Source organism: Saccopteryx leptura, chromosome 3 (assembly GCF_036850995.1).
Source record: "Saccopteryx leptura isolate mSacLep1 chromosome 3, mSacLep1_pri_phased_curated, whole genome shotgun sequence".
NCBI lineage: Eukaryota > Metazoa > Chordata > Mammalia > Chiroptera > Emballonuridae > Saccopteryx > Saccopteryx leptura.
Window position 1 is genome coordinate 262,481,631 of NC_089505.1, and position 15,605 is coordinate 262,497,235.

General features: G+C 36.1%; 1 protein-coding gene across 5 annotated transcripts in view; it reads left to right on the forward strand.

The window, feature by feature from the left end:
* Window positions 1-15,605, forward strand: part of CCDC88A (coiled-coil domain containing 88A) — a 155,162-nt gene that overhangs the window by 124,454 nt on the left and 15,103 nt on the right. For 3 of the 5 annotated variants that reach the window (XM_066378244.1, XM_066378242.1, XM_066378243.1), the window contains 7 exons: window positions 822-967; window positions 4,594-4,686; window positions 4,813-5,027; window positions 9,251-9,334; window positions 10,332-10,535; window positions 11,104-11,175; window positions 12,515-12,595. In XM_066378244.1, the coding sequence (XP_066234341.1) occupies window positions 822-967; window positions 4,594-4,686; window positions 4,813-5,027; window positions 9,251-9,334; window positions 10,332-10,535; window positions 11,104-11,175; window positions 12,515-12,595 (895 nt within the window). The remainder of the gene's footprint in view (window positions 1-821; window positions 968-4,593; window positions 4,687-4,812; window positions 5,028-9,250; window positions 9,335-10,331; window positions 10,536-11,103; window positions 11,176-12,514; window positions 12,596-15,605) is intronic. The other 2 variants (XM_066378245.1, XM_066378246.1) reach the window with 2 other exon arrangements.

Consider the following 15,605-nt stretch of genomic DNA (forward strand, 5'->3'; position numbering starts at 1 on the left):
GACAGACAGGAAGGGAGAGTGATGAGAAACACCAGTTCTTCATTGCGGCACCTTAGTTCATTGATTGCTTTCTTCTATGTACCTTGACCGGGGGGCTCCAGCAGAGCAAGTGACCCCTTGCTCAAGCCAGCGACCTTGGGCTCAAGCCAGCAACCCCATGCTCAAGCTGGTGAGCCCATGCTCAAGCTGGATGAGTCCACGCTCAAGTCGCCGACCTCAGGGTTTCGAATGTGGGTCCTCTGCATCCAGGCCGATGCTCTATCCACTGCGCCACTGCCTGGTCAGGCTATACAAACTTTTAAGGTTCCTTGAAAACAGGTTTGAGGGAGGAATGAGGTTTATTAAGTACCTATTGCGCACATAGCCACAACTCCAGGTACTTTACATATATTATTTAATCTTTGCAAAAATCTTGCAGGATGGGAATTACTATCCTTATTTTATAGACAAGGTCACTGAAGCTCAGAGAATTAACTACTTTGTTTAGTGTTTCATAGCTACTTGAAAAGAAGGCCAGAGATTTTGATCTAGCTTTAGGACTGAAAGTTAAACAATTTTGAAGTAGTGTTTTTGGAATTAGATAATTTATTAAACCTAATGTTTGTGAGAATTATGAAAATATGTATGTATGTACATATGACAGTTGTCTAGCTGTCATTACTAAACTAGCCACTCAAATTCTAATCGAAGTGTGACCATCTAATTTTTCAAATAGTAGGAGATGCAAGTCTGTGGATTACTCAACTTTTCAGATGTTATGAGTGACTTAAGTTCAATATAAATGTTGGTATTTTAAAAAATAAATATTTGTGTTTAAACAGTTGCTAAGCCAACTTAAAGGAAATTTAGAAGAAGAAAATCGACATCTACTAGATCAAATTCAGACATTAATGCTACAGAACAGAACACTGTTGGAACAGAATATGGAAAGCAAGGATCTTTTTCATGTTGAACAAAGACAATACATGTAGGTACCAAATACGTTTGCACTCTGAAATGTTATTCATAATTTTATAATTGCACTTTCGGGTGGCAGAAAAAACAATGCTAATTTTTGTTTTGTTTTCAACACACACATATGTACATATATTTTAATGCTGTATACCAGGCTTTATGCTAATAATCGGAAATACTAACATGAAAACCTGGGTGCTGCTCTTAAGGAACTAGTACTATAAAGGGGGAAATACAAATAATTGTTATAATGGAGGTATGTAGAAGACCATAGAAATATCACAGCGTTAGTCTGGGAGAGTCAAGGTGGCCTTTCCAAAGTTGATTGCTTGAGCTGACACTTAAAGATTCACTAGGAGTTCACCTGGGTAGGCATACAAGGCCAATACAGCAACAAATGCAAAACACAGTAGTGTGATGAAAGTGTGTTATGGAATTTTTCTTGGTGGAGCAAAATTGAGGAAGGAAGAGCAGCACAGAAGTGGATAAACACTCAGGAGCTATTTCACAAAAGTTTTTCCTTTATTATTTAGAAATTAAATGTGCTGGGATGACATTGATCAGTAAAAGTACATAGGTTTTAGGTGAACACCTCCATAGCATTTGAACTGTTGGTTGCATTGTGTGTCCATCACCCAGAGTCAACTCATTTTCCATCATGTTATATTTATCACAAAGGTTTTTCTTTGCCATTCAAAGGAGTCACTGAAAAATTTGAGCAAGGGAATAATATGATCAGGTTTGTATATTTTTTTAAACCACTGATGACATTTTAGAGTATGGATTAAATGCAGAGGTCCCCAAACTACGGCCCGCGGGCCGCATGCGGCCCCCTGAGGCCATTTATCCGGCCCCCTCCGCACTTCCGGAAGGGGCACCTCTTTCATTGGTGGTCAGTGAGAGGAGCATAGTTCCCATTGAAATACTGGTCAGTTTGTTTATTTAAATTTACTTGTTCTTTATTTTAAATATTGTATTTGTTCCCATTTTGTTTTTCTACTTTAAAATAAGATATATGCAGTGTGCATAGGGATTTGTTCATAGTTTTTTTATAGTCCGGCCCTCCAGTGGTCTGAGGGACAGTGAACTGGCCCCCTGTGTAAAAAGTTTGGGGACCCCTGGTAGAGGATCTGAGAATAGAGCCAAGAAGTTTTATTAAAGCTGTTGCAATAATCTAGTAAAAAATGTTCACAACCAGTGGTATTTGAGACCAAATACAAGAGAGGTGTGGGAAATAGAATTAGCAGGGCTTAATTATTGGTAAGGTGTGTCTCCATTGAGAGTGGAGGAATCTGGTAAAATCAGGATTTTGGCCTGGGCAGCCCAGTGTGTATGTAGTCTTTGTATTAGACCATGATCCACGTTTACTAAATTCTTTTCTTTCCCTTGTCACTACATGAGAAGCACTATATTATAATAGAAAGCACATATGTTGAATTCAGACAGATTCTTAAATTCAATCCTAATTCTTCCAGTCACTAGTTATGTGACCAAAGACTAGTTACTTTATTTCTTTGGTCATTGGGGGTTTTTTCCCTCCAGAAATAGAGACATAATAGTTCTAGGATTATCCTAAGGAGTAAGTGAAATAATGTCCTGATGTATATATACCGACTTCAGGGCTTATATGAAACCAGGACACATTATATATATTTTTGAAGCATTGATTTTATCATAGAATTTGGGGTAGGAAACATTTTTATATTAATATATAGATATATCATCAAGCAAAATGAAGAGTTTGCATGAACTTTTAAGATAAATGCAAAACTTCAAAGAAATGTTATGTTTGTGGCTGGCCACTTTGGACTACATCTTAATCCTTTCCAGTGCATGTATACCTTTACTCTCCACCATAAGAGTTATTTTAGCTTAAGCAGTGAGTATATCTAAAGCTTTTGGCTTTTTGAGTTTCCTGTGTCTTAAGCAGAGGCATTATCCAAATCTTGATCTTCTTAGCATTCTAACCCGTTGGGACTAATTCATTTCCAGGGTGTCAGTGATTGTATCTATATATTGACTTACAAGTATTAGTATCTATTCTGACTTTTCATATTTAAATTAAAATATACATATTGCATATCAGACATTTCTGCTGAATGCATTTGCCGTGTGGTCCTAGCAAAAGAGAGAAAGAATAGGTAATACTGAGAATTTGGAGGTTCCTGATGCTGTTTCAAAGGATGAAAAGGAGAAAAGATTTGGGAGGTTTAGGCTGTCTGCTATTTGTGCCATGGTGTATCTGTTGTTGAGATATGTCTTCCACATATCTCTCAAATCATTCTTCCAGTTCCCACTACCCTAAGTCAGCCTCACCTCTCAACTAGACTATCCATTAGCCTCTTGAATGCTTTCTTTACCTTCATCCTTTCTGCTATATCCTGTTCTATCATTGAGTTAAGGTACCTAAAGCAAAGATTTCATAGTGTGACTTTGTAATAAAACCTTCAATACTTCCAATTTCCTATTGAGCAAAATCTTAACCCAAAACCCCCTCACTACTTAATTTAGCATTCTTGTCTTTCCTTTTCAGTCTATCTGATATGGCCTTGTTCTTCATGAGGTCTTTCTTTGGTCATCCAATATAGAAATATTTTCCCTTTTTAAAGTTCCCGTGTACTTCCACAGACTTATTTTGGCACTACTACTGCCTTGGATTACAATGGTCATTTGTGAATATATCTTCTCTCTCCTATATTGATAGCAGAGCTGGGCTACTTATTATTCATCTTTATATCACCTCATGCCTTCCTTATTGTATTCTAGGCATTGCAGTGTTTTAGAGAGTTCATTTTTTTAAAAGATTTTATTCATTTTAGAGAGGGAGGAGGGGGGGAAGAGAGAGAGAGAGAGAGAAGGGGAGGGGGAGGAGCAGAAAGCATCAACTCCCATATGTGCCTTGACCGGGCAAGCCCAGGGTTTCGAACCGGCAACCTCAGGGTTCCAGGTTGACGCTTTATCCACTGCGCCATCACAGGTCAGGCCTAAGAGTTCATTTTGTTTTTACATGAAAAAAAAATGTTTTCTGATCTGTGATTTTTTGTGTGTGACATAATATATACTGCCAAGAACATAAAAATAAGACTGAGATCTGGTGAAATCAGGAATACATTGCTGAAGGCACAAAATAATTCTCTACAAGTAAATTAAGCCTAAATAATTCTACCATTAAAAAATTTGTGTGAAGATAAGGTTGCAAGATTATTTTATTTGTAATTGTAAGCAAACTTATTTTTTTGCCTATATAAGTTAAAATAAATCACTTGTCATTCCAAAACTTATCCAAAAATAGGGGAAAAGTCAATGTTAATAGATGTTTAATAGCTATAAAAAGATGTTAAAAGAATTTCTTTGTCATCATGAGATAATAGTAAGGAAAATTTTTTCAAACATACCCTTTTGAAAACTTGAAACTTTAAATCCGATATCCTTTTATTTAACTAAGTTATAAATTTAAAGAAAAGGAGAAACTTGGAAAAAACCTATTGTTTCTGCCTAATAAATTCTTAGTTGTCAACTCTGGTTTCTGTATTTGTTTATGTTTTGGGAGAAAGTTAGATCATGATCACAAAATAACTTAGTATCATTTACAACTGTACAATATATGATGCGTGTCCTAAAATTTAATTATTTTTATAGTGATAAGTTAAATGAATTAAGACGACAAAAGGAGAAATTAGAAGAGAAAATTATGGATCAGTACAAATTTTATGAGCCATCTCCTCCTAGAAGGTACTGTTAACCAAATTTTACTTATTTTTATTCTGAAAAAAGAAAAGTTACAATTTAAATTTCTAATTTTGTAAATAATCTATTTGTTGAATTTTAGACTGATAAGAACTTAAATTTTTCTGTCAGGAGAGGCAACTGGATTACTCTAAAAATGAGAAAATTGATAAAGTCTAAGAAAGATATTAATCGGGAACGTCAGAAATCTCTAACATTAACACCTACTCGCTCGGACTCCAGTGAAGGATTTCTTCAACTCCCCCATCAAGACAGTCAAGATAGTTCTTCAGTAGGTTCAAACTCTTTAGAAGATGGCCAAACTTTGGGGACCAAGAAAAGCAGCAGTGAGTGCTGAACTCTTTTAACATTTGTGATCTCTAGTACTACTTTAGAATCCTTTCTAAAGATTTTTAAAAAATAACTTCAACAGTCCTTTGAGATAATAGGTTGACCCATGCATTTCTTCTTAACTCCATACAATTATAAAATTCACTGCATACTGTAATAATACATAAGCACTTAATTTTCTATATTATGTGTTTAAAGATATCCCATACAGAGATATCAAAAGAATGTTGAAATAAGAGTCAAAATACCTCTGCCACTTGCTAGTTGTGTTAATATGGGCAAGTGTTTTACCTTGTATCCTACTTAAGGTGATTATGAGGAGCAAGTAAGAAATATTTACAAGAGCTCATTTTTATAATTATAACAATAAAATAAGTCATTTTATAATGAGGTTTTACTCAGTCTTTGGAATCAAATTGGAATATAGTTACATTGGCGAAAGCAAAGAAATAGGTATGCATTCGAAGAGAATGCTATTCAAAGATTTAGAAATAATTGAAGGTTATGAAAATTATTGAGGAAGTGCTTGATTGATAAAGGATTGGTTAAAATAGATGAGATATAAATGTGTGTATAAATTTGTGATATATTTTTAATTACAAATATAGAAGTATCACATCATATATAATTCATAATCTTTTAATTTCATTACTAGTGTGCTTAACTAAATAGCAAGAACAAAGTAAAAGCCTAAAGAAGTGTATTTTTAAATAGAAAAAGAGAGAAAGAGGAAAGAATCCAGTGCTGTGCCCTTTGAAGAGCTCTAAGAAATTGACTATCAGTGTTCTTATAAAATATGTAAACAGTGTACTTTGAATCCACTCAATCATCAGTCATTAAAATTTATTTTATTTATTTATTATTTATTTATTGATAGAGATAGGACAGACAGACCAGAGGGAGAGAGATGAGAAGCATCAACTTTGCTACGGCACTTTAGCTTCTCATTGACTGCTTTCTCATATGTGCCTTGACCAAGGTGCTACAGCAGACCTAGTGACCCCTTGGTCAAGCCAGTGACCCTAAGCCCAAGCTGGTGAGCCCTGCCCAAACCAGATGAGCTCTTGCTCAAGTCAGTGATCTCAGGACCTCGAACCTGGGTCCTCCAAGTCCCAGTCCTATGGTCCATCCACTGCGCCACAGCCTGGTCAGGCCAGTTATTACATTTTAAAAACAGATTTATTTATATATACATTTAAAATTTTCACTACTCTTCTTCTGAGGTAAATAGCAGGCAAAAACAGCTGTTACTTGCCCTAGGGGTAGACTCTCCATATGGTTAACTCAAAGCAACCTAGAACACTATTGACTGTGTTTTGGCCTTTGGAATTATCTCTGAAAAGGCAGTATTTTCAGGTGTAGGATATAGGACATTCACTATAGAGTCTATTTCAGAGTGCATCTTTAGTACCTTAACTAGAATCTATAAGCAAGAAACACATCATACATACATAATGAACATATTCATACATATACTGGTGTGTGTGTGTTTATATAGTAGGCTCAAGAAAGTTTAATGCTATGTCCCTTCATAAGATTATTGTTACCTGGGTGTTTTGCTACCTAGTCTTGTCAGCCAAATCTAAATGAAACTTCTGAGTATTGTAGAGCAGTGGTCCCCAACCCCCGGGCCGTGGACCGGTACCGGTCCGTGGGCCATTTGGTACCGGTCCACAGAGAAAGAATAAATAACTTACATTATTTCTGTTTTATTTATATTTAAGTCTGAACGATGTTTTATTTTTTAAAAATGACCAAATTCCCTCTGTTACATCCGTCTAAGACTCACTCTTGACGCTTGTCTGGGTCACGTGATACATTTATCCGTCCCACCCTAAAGGCTGGTCTGTGAAAATATTTTCTGACATTAAACCTGTCCGTGGCCCAAAAAAGGTTGGGGACCACTGTTGTAGAGAGATCAAGTTTTCCATTAAGTTCAAGTGAAGTTCAAGATCATCAAGTTTCCAGATAATTTAATTTTATATCTCCCTTAGATATAAAATATCTGACATTTTATTAAATGAGAAATGGTAATGGGTATACTTAATTTTTTTAATTAAAGGAAGGTATTTCAATTCAGATACGAGAGCATACATAAGAAAGGCATGACAGTCTTTTCTAAGGCCATCTTGTTTGTTTTAAACAAGCATTGGGCAAAAGTAGTTTTACAGTTGTTTGTATGGAAAATAATACAATAATTAATAAATAATAATACAAGAATAAACTTTTTTTTTCCTGAAGCTGGAAACAGGGAGAGACAGTCAGACAGACTCCCACATGCGCCCGACCGGGATCCACCCGGCATGCCCACCAGGGGGCGATGCTCTGGTCCTCAGGGGCGTCGCTCTGTTGCGACCAGAGCCACTCTAGCGCCTGGGGCAGAGGCCAAAGAGCCATCCCCAGCGCCTGGGCCATCTTTGCTCCAGTGGAGCTTCAGCTGCAGGAGGGGAAGAGAGAGACAGAGAAGAAGGAGAGGGGGAGGGGTGGAGAAGCAGATGGGCGCTTCTCCTGTGTGCCCTGGCCAGGAATCGAACCCAGGACTTCTGCACGCCAGGCCGACGCTCTACCACTGAGCCAACCGGGAGGGCCACAAGAATAAACTTTTGTGTACTCACAACTATAAACCTACTTTTGCCCCACTCATCGTTTGTCATATGCTCTGCTGAAACCTCCAATATAAGAATCAGAGGAAGTATATAATATGCTCCTTCCCTGCAATTGTCCAGTTTTAGAATTTTTAAAATAAACACAAAACCCAACATTGCTAACATTCCTTTAATTTCGGTATGGTTTGGGAAAAGAATATTGTGTATCTAAAAACTAATTGCCATAAGAAAGATCACATTTTACAACTGGCAAACTTGAAACTTTTTTTATCCTGTCCCTTTTGGAAAGAGTGTCTGGCTGTCAGTAAAGCAGTTTTTGGAGAACAGTTGAAAACAAAAAAAGAATCTAAAGACAATATGTGCATACTGCAACCACTCAGCATTGTTTTAGCTAAGTGTCCATTTTTACATTGCTTTCAGTTCATTTCTTTTTAATCATTGAAAATAGTTGTGTTTTACAAAGCTAGAAGAGAAATAGGTCAAATTAAAAGCTTAAATGAATCATGACTATTACCAATAGCAATCAAAGAATTAAGTTAAAAAGCTGAATGTACATTACATTCCCCTTAGTGAATGATTCTTGTAAGTTTGTCAGAAGAGCTTCGATTATTTACAAGATAATGGCAATCCCTGAGAAAGAGCATAGTTATTAAGTCTGTGTACAGTATGTTTTTAAGTCTTTATGCATGTTGGTTTCTTAGCTCCTACATTGCAGTTCCAGAAAGTTTTAACATTTTTTTTAATTCAACCTGTTAAAATACAATTTTAAGAAAGTGACTCTAGGGAATGTTTTTATTTTTGTGCTAATGATGCCTACTGTAGTTCTAACCCTCATTTTCATTCACACATTTTTTTTTTGCATAGTGCCATCTTTGGGTTTTTTTAAATAACTTCACCAAAAAAACCCTTCTGAATATCTAAAAATGTAATACATATATTTTGGGGGTCATTTTTGCTTGCTTTAAAAGGATGCTGCCTTATTTTTTAGCCTTACTGGGACTTAGTGCTAGCACTTGTTACTACTGTCAAATATTTTTTTTCCTCTTTCCTTAGACAACCTTTTGTAAAATGAAATTTAATATAATTGCTCATGTCATTTTCTGAAAGACTTTGTTCAAAAGAATATATATTTTCATGGTGCTATTAAATGTACCCCAGAATTCAGCTTAAATCAAGAATTGTCATTTAAAAAATTAAGAAAATAGAAGATTGAAAAGCCTTATACATCTTTAGCATACACTCTGTGGCCCACCAATAACCCTAATTTTTAAGGTATGCATTTGCAACTTGACTAGGAAAATTGTTTCATAAGTAATTCTCACCAGTTCCTGTATTTATAGGATTTGAGCTAATCCAAGATTTCGAAGTATAGTATATGTTCCTCATCATTGTCTTCAGTGCTTTTCCAAGTATTTAAAAATATCAGAGTACTTATTTCATATCTCATGATCACTCAGCAGCATGAGAATAATAGCTTTAGTATATAGCATACATAAGCTGAAACTCAGACATTCATTTCTGTCCTTAATTTCAACATTTAACTCCCATCTGTTCTTCTCCCTTTTTTCTTTCATATTTCTGTTTCTGTTTTTCCTCATGCTCTGACATTAAAGTGGTTGCACTGAAAAGACTGCCCTTTTTGAGGAACAGACCGAAGGATAAAGACAAAATGAAGGCCTGCTACCGTCGTTCCATGTGTAAGACTTTATGACAGTTCAGCTTCTTTCAATTGACTACGTTGGCTTCCATTACTAATTTTTCACTAACCTTTCTCTGGACGGTGCCAATTTTCTTATTATGCAAAGTGCAGACTTCCTCTAATACAAGGAGCTGGAAGAATTTTTTTTTTCAAAACTGGCACTGAATTTGCATTATATGTATGTTCATTTATACATACATATACCTGCATATGTTTAGTCATACGTGTAATAATACACTTGTAAATTTCCAGTGCTTTTCTAAAAGTTGGCAGAACAAAGCTAATTTTTTATGCCATAGAGATTTTTTTTCCCAAAGAAATTTACTTAAAGAAAATATAACAAAATATTTAGCATCAGGAATTTATTTCCTTAATGAACTAGATTAAATAAATAAATAAATAAAAAGGCCTTTAACCCTTAAAAATGTTTGTCATTCTTGACATAATAATGCTCTGGTTTTCCTTTTCTTAAGTGGAATGGGTAATTATGTAATCACATTAAATGCCTGTCACTTTGACTATTGTCTCTTTCAGGTCTTTATTGAATGGTATACTTATTTGATTCATAAAATGAGTAATTTCTGCGGTAACCTGCTCTGACCAAGGACTCTTTGTCATTTTCAATAATGATGCTGTATAAGAACTGCTTTTCATCTTATCTTTATTCATTCCATTTTTGTCACCACGAAATCACATTATGAAGGTTTCTAGTTATATTGCACATCACTGCGCAAAAGCATGGCAGTTGTACAGAGTAAAATTCCTTTTCCTGTCTTTAAAGGGGGTGGGATAAAAATGTTTACTGAAATTTATCAGCCTCTGGCCTGTTCATTTCATTCAGCTGAATGCATGTCATAATTTGACCTTGTGATTATAGTTTTGGTTTTCACTTGCATTAAATCATAGAAAAAAACCAGATCATTTATAATACAAGAGAAAAATTAGAGCAAAAAACATTAACCATGCTGATTCATTTGCTTTCATTTGCATCCCAGCCATGAATGACCTGGTGCAGTCCATGGTCCTAGCAGGAGGACAGTGGACAGGTAGTACTGAGAATTTGGAGGTTCCTGATGATATTTCAACGGGTAAAAGGAGAAAAGAATTGGGAGCTATGGCCTTCTCTACTACAGCTATCAACTTTTCAACTGTCAACTCTTCTACAGGCTTCAGACCCAAGCAGTTGGTTAATAATAAAGGTATAGGTCGTCTGCTCTTTGCACTGTTGTGTAATGGTTGGCAACAGGAATTTTTAGTGACCTTCCCATGTGCACTTTCTTGACAGTAACAACCTGAAATAATTATCAAAACAATCTGGCTTTAATCTGAGAGAATTTTCAAATAGTTAAAAAAATTTAAGACATGCAAGTAACAAAAATCTCTTATAGGCTAATAAACTAACAAGAAAAGAAAAAGGAAAGCAAGTAAAGTCTGAGAAAAGGAGAGAGTGATAGGAGCTTTTTAAAAATAACCTGAAAACACTACGACTTCAAACAGAAAACCATGTAGAACAACCAAAGCTCTTGCTTTGCTTTGCAGGGTCTCGGAGACTGTTTCATTGTTTCTGGGCTTTCCCTAAGCAAGTAAACTCCATCAGAGCTATTCTGTTTCTTCCTCCTAGTCCAATTTTTGATTGAGTCTATGAAATATGTTAAATTGAGATGTACTATATATAATTGAAAAAGAATTTTCATGTTCTTTGTAAATAAAATTTTATAATTTTTTTTTCTGTTAATACTTTGATATTCATTTTGCTATTTCATGTAGATACTACATCCTTTGAAGATATAAGTCCACAAGGTATTAGTGATGATTCTAGTACGGGATCAAGAGTTCATGGTAAGATAAAATTTATTTAGAGACTACTTATTACACATACAATGTAGCATTAATTCTGTGAATACACATTGCCAGTAAGCATGTTTTTTCTAACCTGCCTCTCATATCTCTGCCATCTCTTCAAACCTAATACTCCCATTTGTCCCTTGGTGTTAGTTAAGATTATTGTTAAAGTACGCCTGCACAATGCTTAAAGGTAATTCTGTTGCCATTTTAGTATAAGTTTAAAGTTCTGAGTACTTTTTACCATTAGTTTAAAAAATATTTACTTTGATAAAGGATGAACTCTAAGGAACAACATTTTCTGCACTGTTAAGCATTTCAGGTTTTTAAATTTCTATCTGGAAAATCATATTATACAACACTAAATTATTCCATTTTTTTTCAGTGAGGAGAAAGAGAGAGAGAGAGAAAGAGGAGGAGTAGGAAGCATCAACTCTCATATGTGCCTTGACCAGGCAAGCCCAGGGTTTCGAACCGGCAACCTCAACGACACTAAATTATTAACAATAACTGGATAACAAGTTAAAGGAACTTCATATCTAAGCAGGACTTTAAGAAATAGGATGGGGCTGTGTTAACTGTGCAGTGTGTCCCTTGTACAGATAGCAATAGAGACATTAAGTGTAGATGCTCATATTCCTCCTGTTCATGGCATCTCGGCAATTTGCAGGTTCCTTGTCTGATATGTTGTAAGTGATTAATGACTAGCACTTTTTTTTCTCATGTCACTCAATCTAAAATAGTCCTGGTTGCCTGACTGGTGGTGGTGCAGTGGATAGAGCATCCACCTGGGACACTGAGGTCCCAGGTTTGAAACCCTGGGGTAACTAGCATGAGCACGGGGCCATCCACATGATCCCATGGTCACAGGCTTGAGCTCAAGGTCACTGGCTTGAGCAAGGAGTCACTAGCTCAGTGGGAGCCCCTGGTCAAGGCACAGATGAGAAGCAATCAGTGAACAACTAAAGTGATGCAACTACAAGTTGATGCTTCTCATCTCTTTCCCTTCCTGTCTCTGTCTCTCTCAATAAATAAATAAAATTAAATAAATAAATAAATGTCCTGGTAGCTATCTAGAAATCATATTCAAATCTAAATATTCACTGTATCTTCTTTTCTTTGAATTTCAACTATTCAGAAGTGTTCTGTTCTAAAGTGTCTTACTGAACTATATGGAAATATCTTTGCTCTCTAATCTTTATGATTCAGTTGTGGGCATGCTCAGTGTGTGAAAATATGCATGATTACTTCCTCAGAACATTCTGTGATCAGAATGTCAATTTCAGTGTCATCAGCTGGAAGTTTTATCCCACTGTCTCCTGGTTTTTTCATTTAGCTTCAAGACCAGCCAGCCTTGATAGTGGCAGAACATCCACTAGCAATAGCAATAATAATGCTTCACTCCATGAAGTCAAAGGTATGCTGTAGGTAAATTTATTAATATGCTCCATCCATTTCCAGATTTAAAAGGAGATTGATGAGTTTCTGGGGTAAAGTATGAAATCCAAATCCTCTAAGGTCAGAACATTTTATATGAAATATTTTATACTTTTACCATTGTAATACAAATGTATTTCAATGTATACAAATGTAAAAACAGGAGCAGTTATTTTGGTTTCCATTTTTCATCTTTCACAGATAAAACATTTTCATTACAATCTTTATACTTCAAAATATCTGTAGGTCCTTATTTTACTTATGTTTTGTCTTTGTCATTAAAATGGTTCTTAATTTTTTTCATGATGCATGTATATTGAACTCACGTTACAGAAAGTGTTTTAGAAATACTTAATTCATCCATGAAATAAGGGGAAATTTTTTTTAACTTGATAAGGCAAAATTGTGTGTGTACACGTGTGTAACAAGTGCCAAGTGCATGCATATAGCTCACTTAAGAATTATTTAAAGATTATTTTTCCTTAATTTTTAAATATGCATTTGAAGGTAAGGTGTTTTTTGTTTTTGTTTTTATAATTTTATTTTTTTAATGGGGTGACATCAATAAATCAGGATACATGTATTCAAAGATAACATGTCCAGGTTATCTTGTCGTTCAATTATGTTGCATACCCATCACCCAAAGTCAGATTGTCCTCTGTCACCTTCTATCTAGTTTTCTTTGTGCCCCTCCCCCTCCCCTTTCCCTTTCCCTCTCCCCCATCCCCCCGTAACCACCACACTCTTATCAATGTCTCTTAGTCTCACTTTTATGTCCCACCTACGTATGGAATAATGCAGTTCCTCGTTTTTTCTGATTTACTTATTTAACTTCGTATAATGTTATCAAGATCCCACCATTTTGCTGTAAATGATCTGATGTCATCATTTCTTATGGCTGAGTAGTATTCCATAGTGTATATGTGCCACATCTTCTTTATCCAGTCATCTATTGACGGGCTTTTTGGTTGTTTCCATGTCCTGGCCACTGTGAACAATGCTGCAATGAACATGGGGCTACATGTGTCTTTACGTATCAATGTTTCTGAGGTTTTGGGGTATATACCCAGTAGAGGGATTGCTGGGTCATAAGATAGTTCTATTTTCAGTTTTTTGAGGAACCACCATACTTTCTTCCATAATGGTTGTACTACTTTACATTCCCACCAACAGTGTATGAGGGTTCCTTTTTCTCCACAGCCTCTCCAACATTTGCTGTTACCTGTCTTGTTGATAATAGCTAATCTAACAGGTGTGAGGTGGTATCTCATTGCAGTTTTGATTTGCATTTCTCTAATTAAAGAAGATGAGCATCTTTTCATATATCTGTTGGCCATTTGTATTTCTTCCTGAGAGAAGTGTCTGTTCATGTCCTCTTCCCATTTTTTTATTGGATTGTTTGTTTGTTTGTTGTTGAGTTTTATGGGTTCTTTGTATATTTTGGATATTAGGCCCTTATCTGAGCTGTTGTTTGAAAATATCATTTCCCATTTAGTTGGCTGTCTGTTTATTTTGTTATCAGTTTCTCTTGCTGAGCAAAAACTTCTTAGTCTGATGTAGTCCCATTCATTAATTTTTGCCTTCACTTCTCTTGCCTTTGGAATCAAATTCATAAAATGCTCTTTAAAACCCAGGTCCATGAGTTTAGTACCTATGTCTTCTTCTATGTACTTAATTGTTTCAGGTCTTATGTTTAGATCATTGATCCATTTTGAGTTAATTTTAGTACAGGGTGACAAACTGTAGTCCAGTTTCATTCTTTTGCATGTGGCTTTCCAGTTTTCCCAGCACCATTTATTGAAGAGGCTTTCTTTTCTTCATTGTGTGTTGTTGGCCCCTTTATCAAAAAGTATTTGAGGCCCTGGCCGGTTGGCTCAGTGGTAGAGCGTCGGCCTGGCGTGCAGAGGTCCCGGGTTCGATTCCCGGCCAGGGCACACAGGAGAGGCGCCCATCTGCCTCTCCACCCCTCCCCCTCTCCTTCCTCTCTGTCTCTCTCTTCCCCTCCCGCAGCCAAGGCTCCATTCGAGCAAAAATGGCCCGGGCGCTGGGGATGGCTCCTTGGCTTCTGCCCCAGGCGCTAGAGTGGTTCTGGTCGCTGCAGAGCGACGCCCCGGAGGGGCAGAGCATCGCCCCCTTGTGGGCAGAGCGTCGCCCCCTGGTGGGCGTGCCGGGTGGATCCCGGTCGGGCGCATGCGGGAGTCTGTCTGACTGTCTCTCCCTGTTTCCAGCTTCAGAAAAATACAAAAAAATAAATTAATTAAAAATAAAAAAATTATTTGACTATATATATGTGGTTTTATTTCTGGGTTTTCTATTCTATTCCATTGGTCCAAATGTCTATTTTTCTGCCAATACCATGCTGTTTTGATTGTCGTGGCCCTATAATATAGTTTGAAGTCAGGTATTGTAATGCCCCCAGCTTCATTCTTTTTCTTTAGGATTGCTTTGGCTATTCGGGGTTTTTTATCGTTCCATATAAATCTGATGATTTTTTGCTCCATTTCTTTAAAAAATGTCATTGGAATTTTGATGGGAATTGCATTAAATTTGTATATTGCTTTGGTTAATATGGCCATCTTGATTATATTTATTCTTCCTAACCAAGAACAAGGAATATTCTTCCATCTCATTATATCTTTTTCGATTTCCCTTAACAATGGTTTATAGTTTTCATTATATAAGTCCTTTACATTCTTTGTTATGTTTATTCCTAGGTATTTTTTTGTTGTTGCAATTGTGAAGGGGATTATTTTTTTGAGTTCGTTCTCAAATGTTTCATTGTTGGCATATAGAAAGGCTATGGACTTATGTATGTTAATTTTGTATCCTGCGACCTTACTGTATTGGCTTATTGTTTCTAGTAGTCTTTTTGTGGATTCTTTGCGGTTTTCGATGTATAGGATCATATCATCTGCAAAAAGTGATACCTTTACTTCTTCTTTTCTGATATGGATGCCTTTTATTTCTTTGTCTTGTCTGATTGCTCTGGC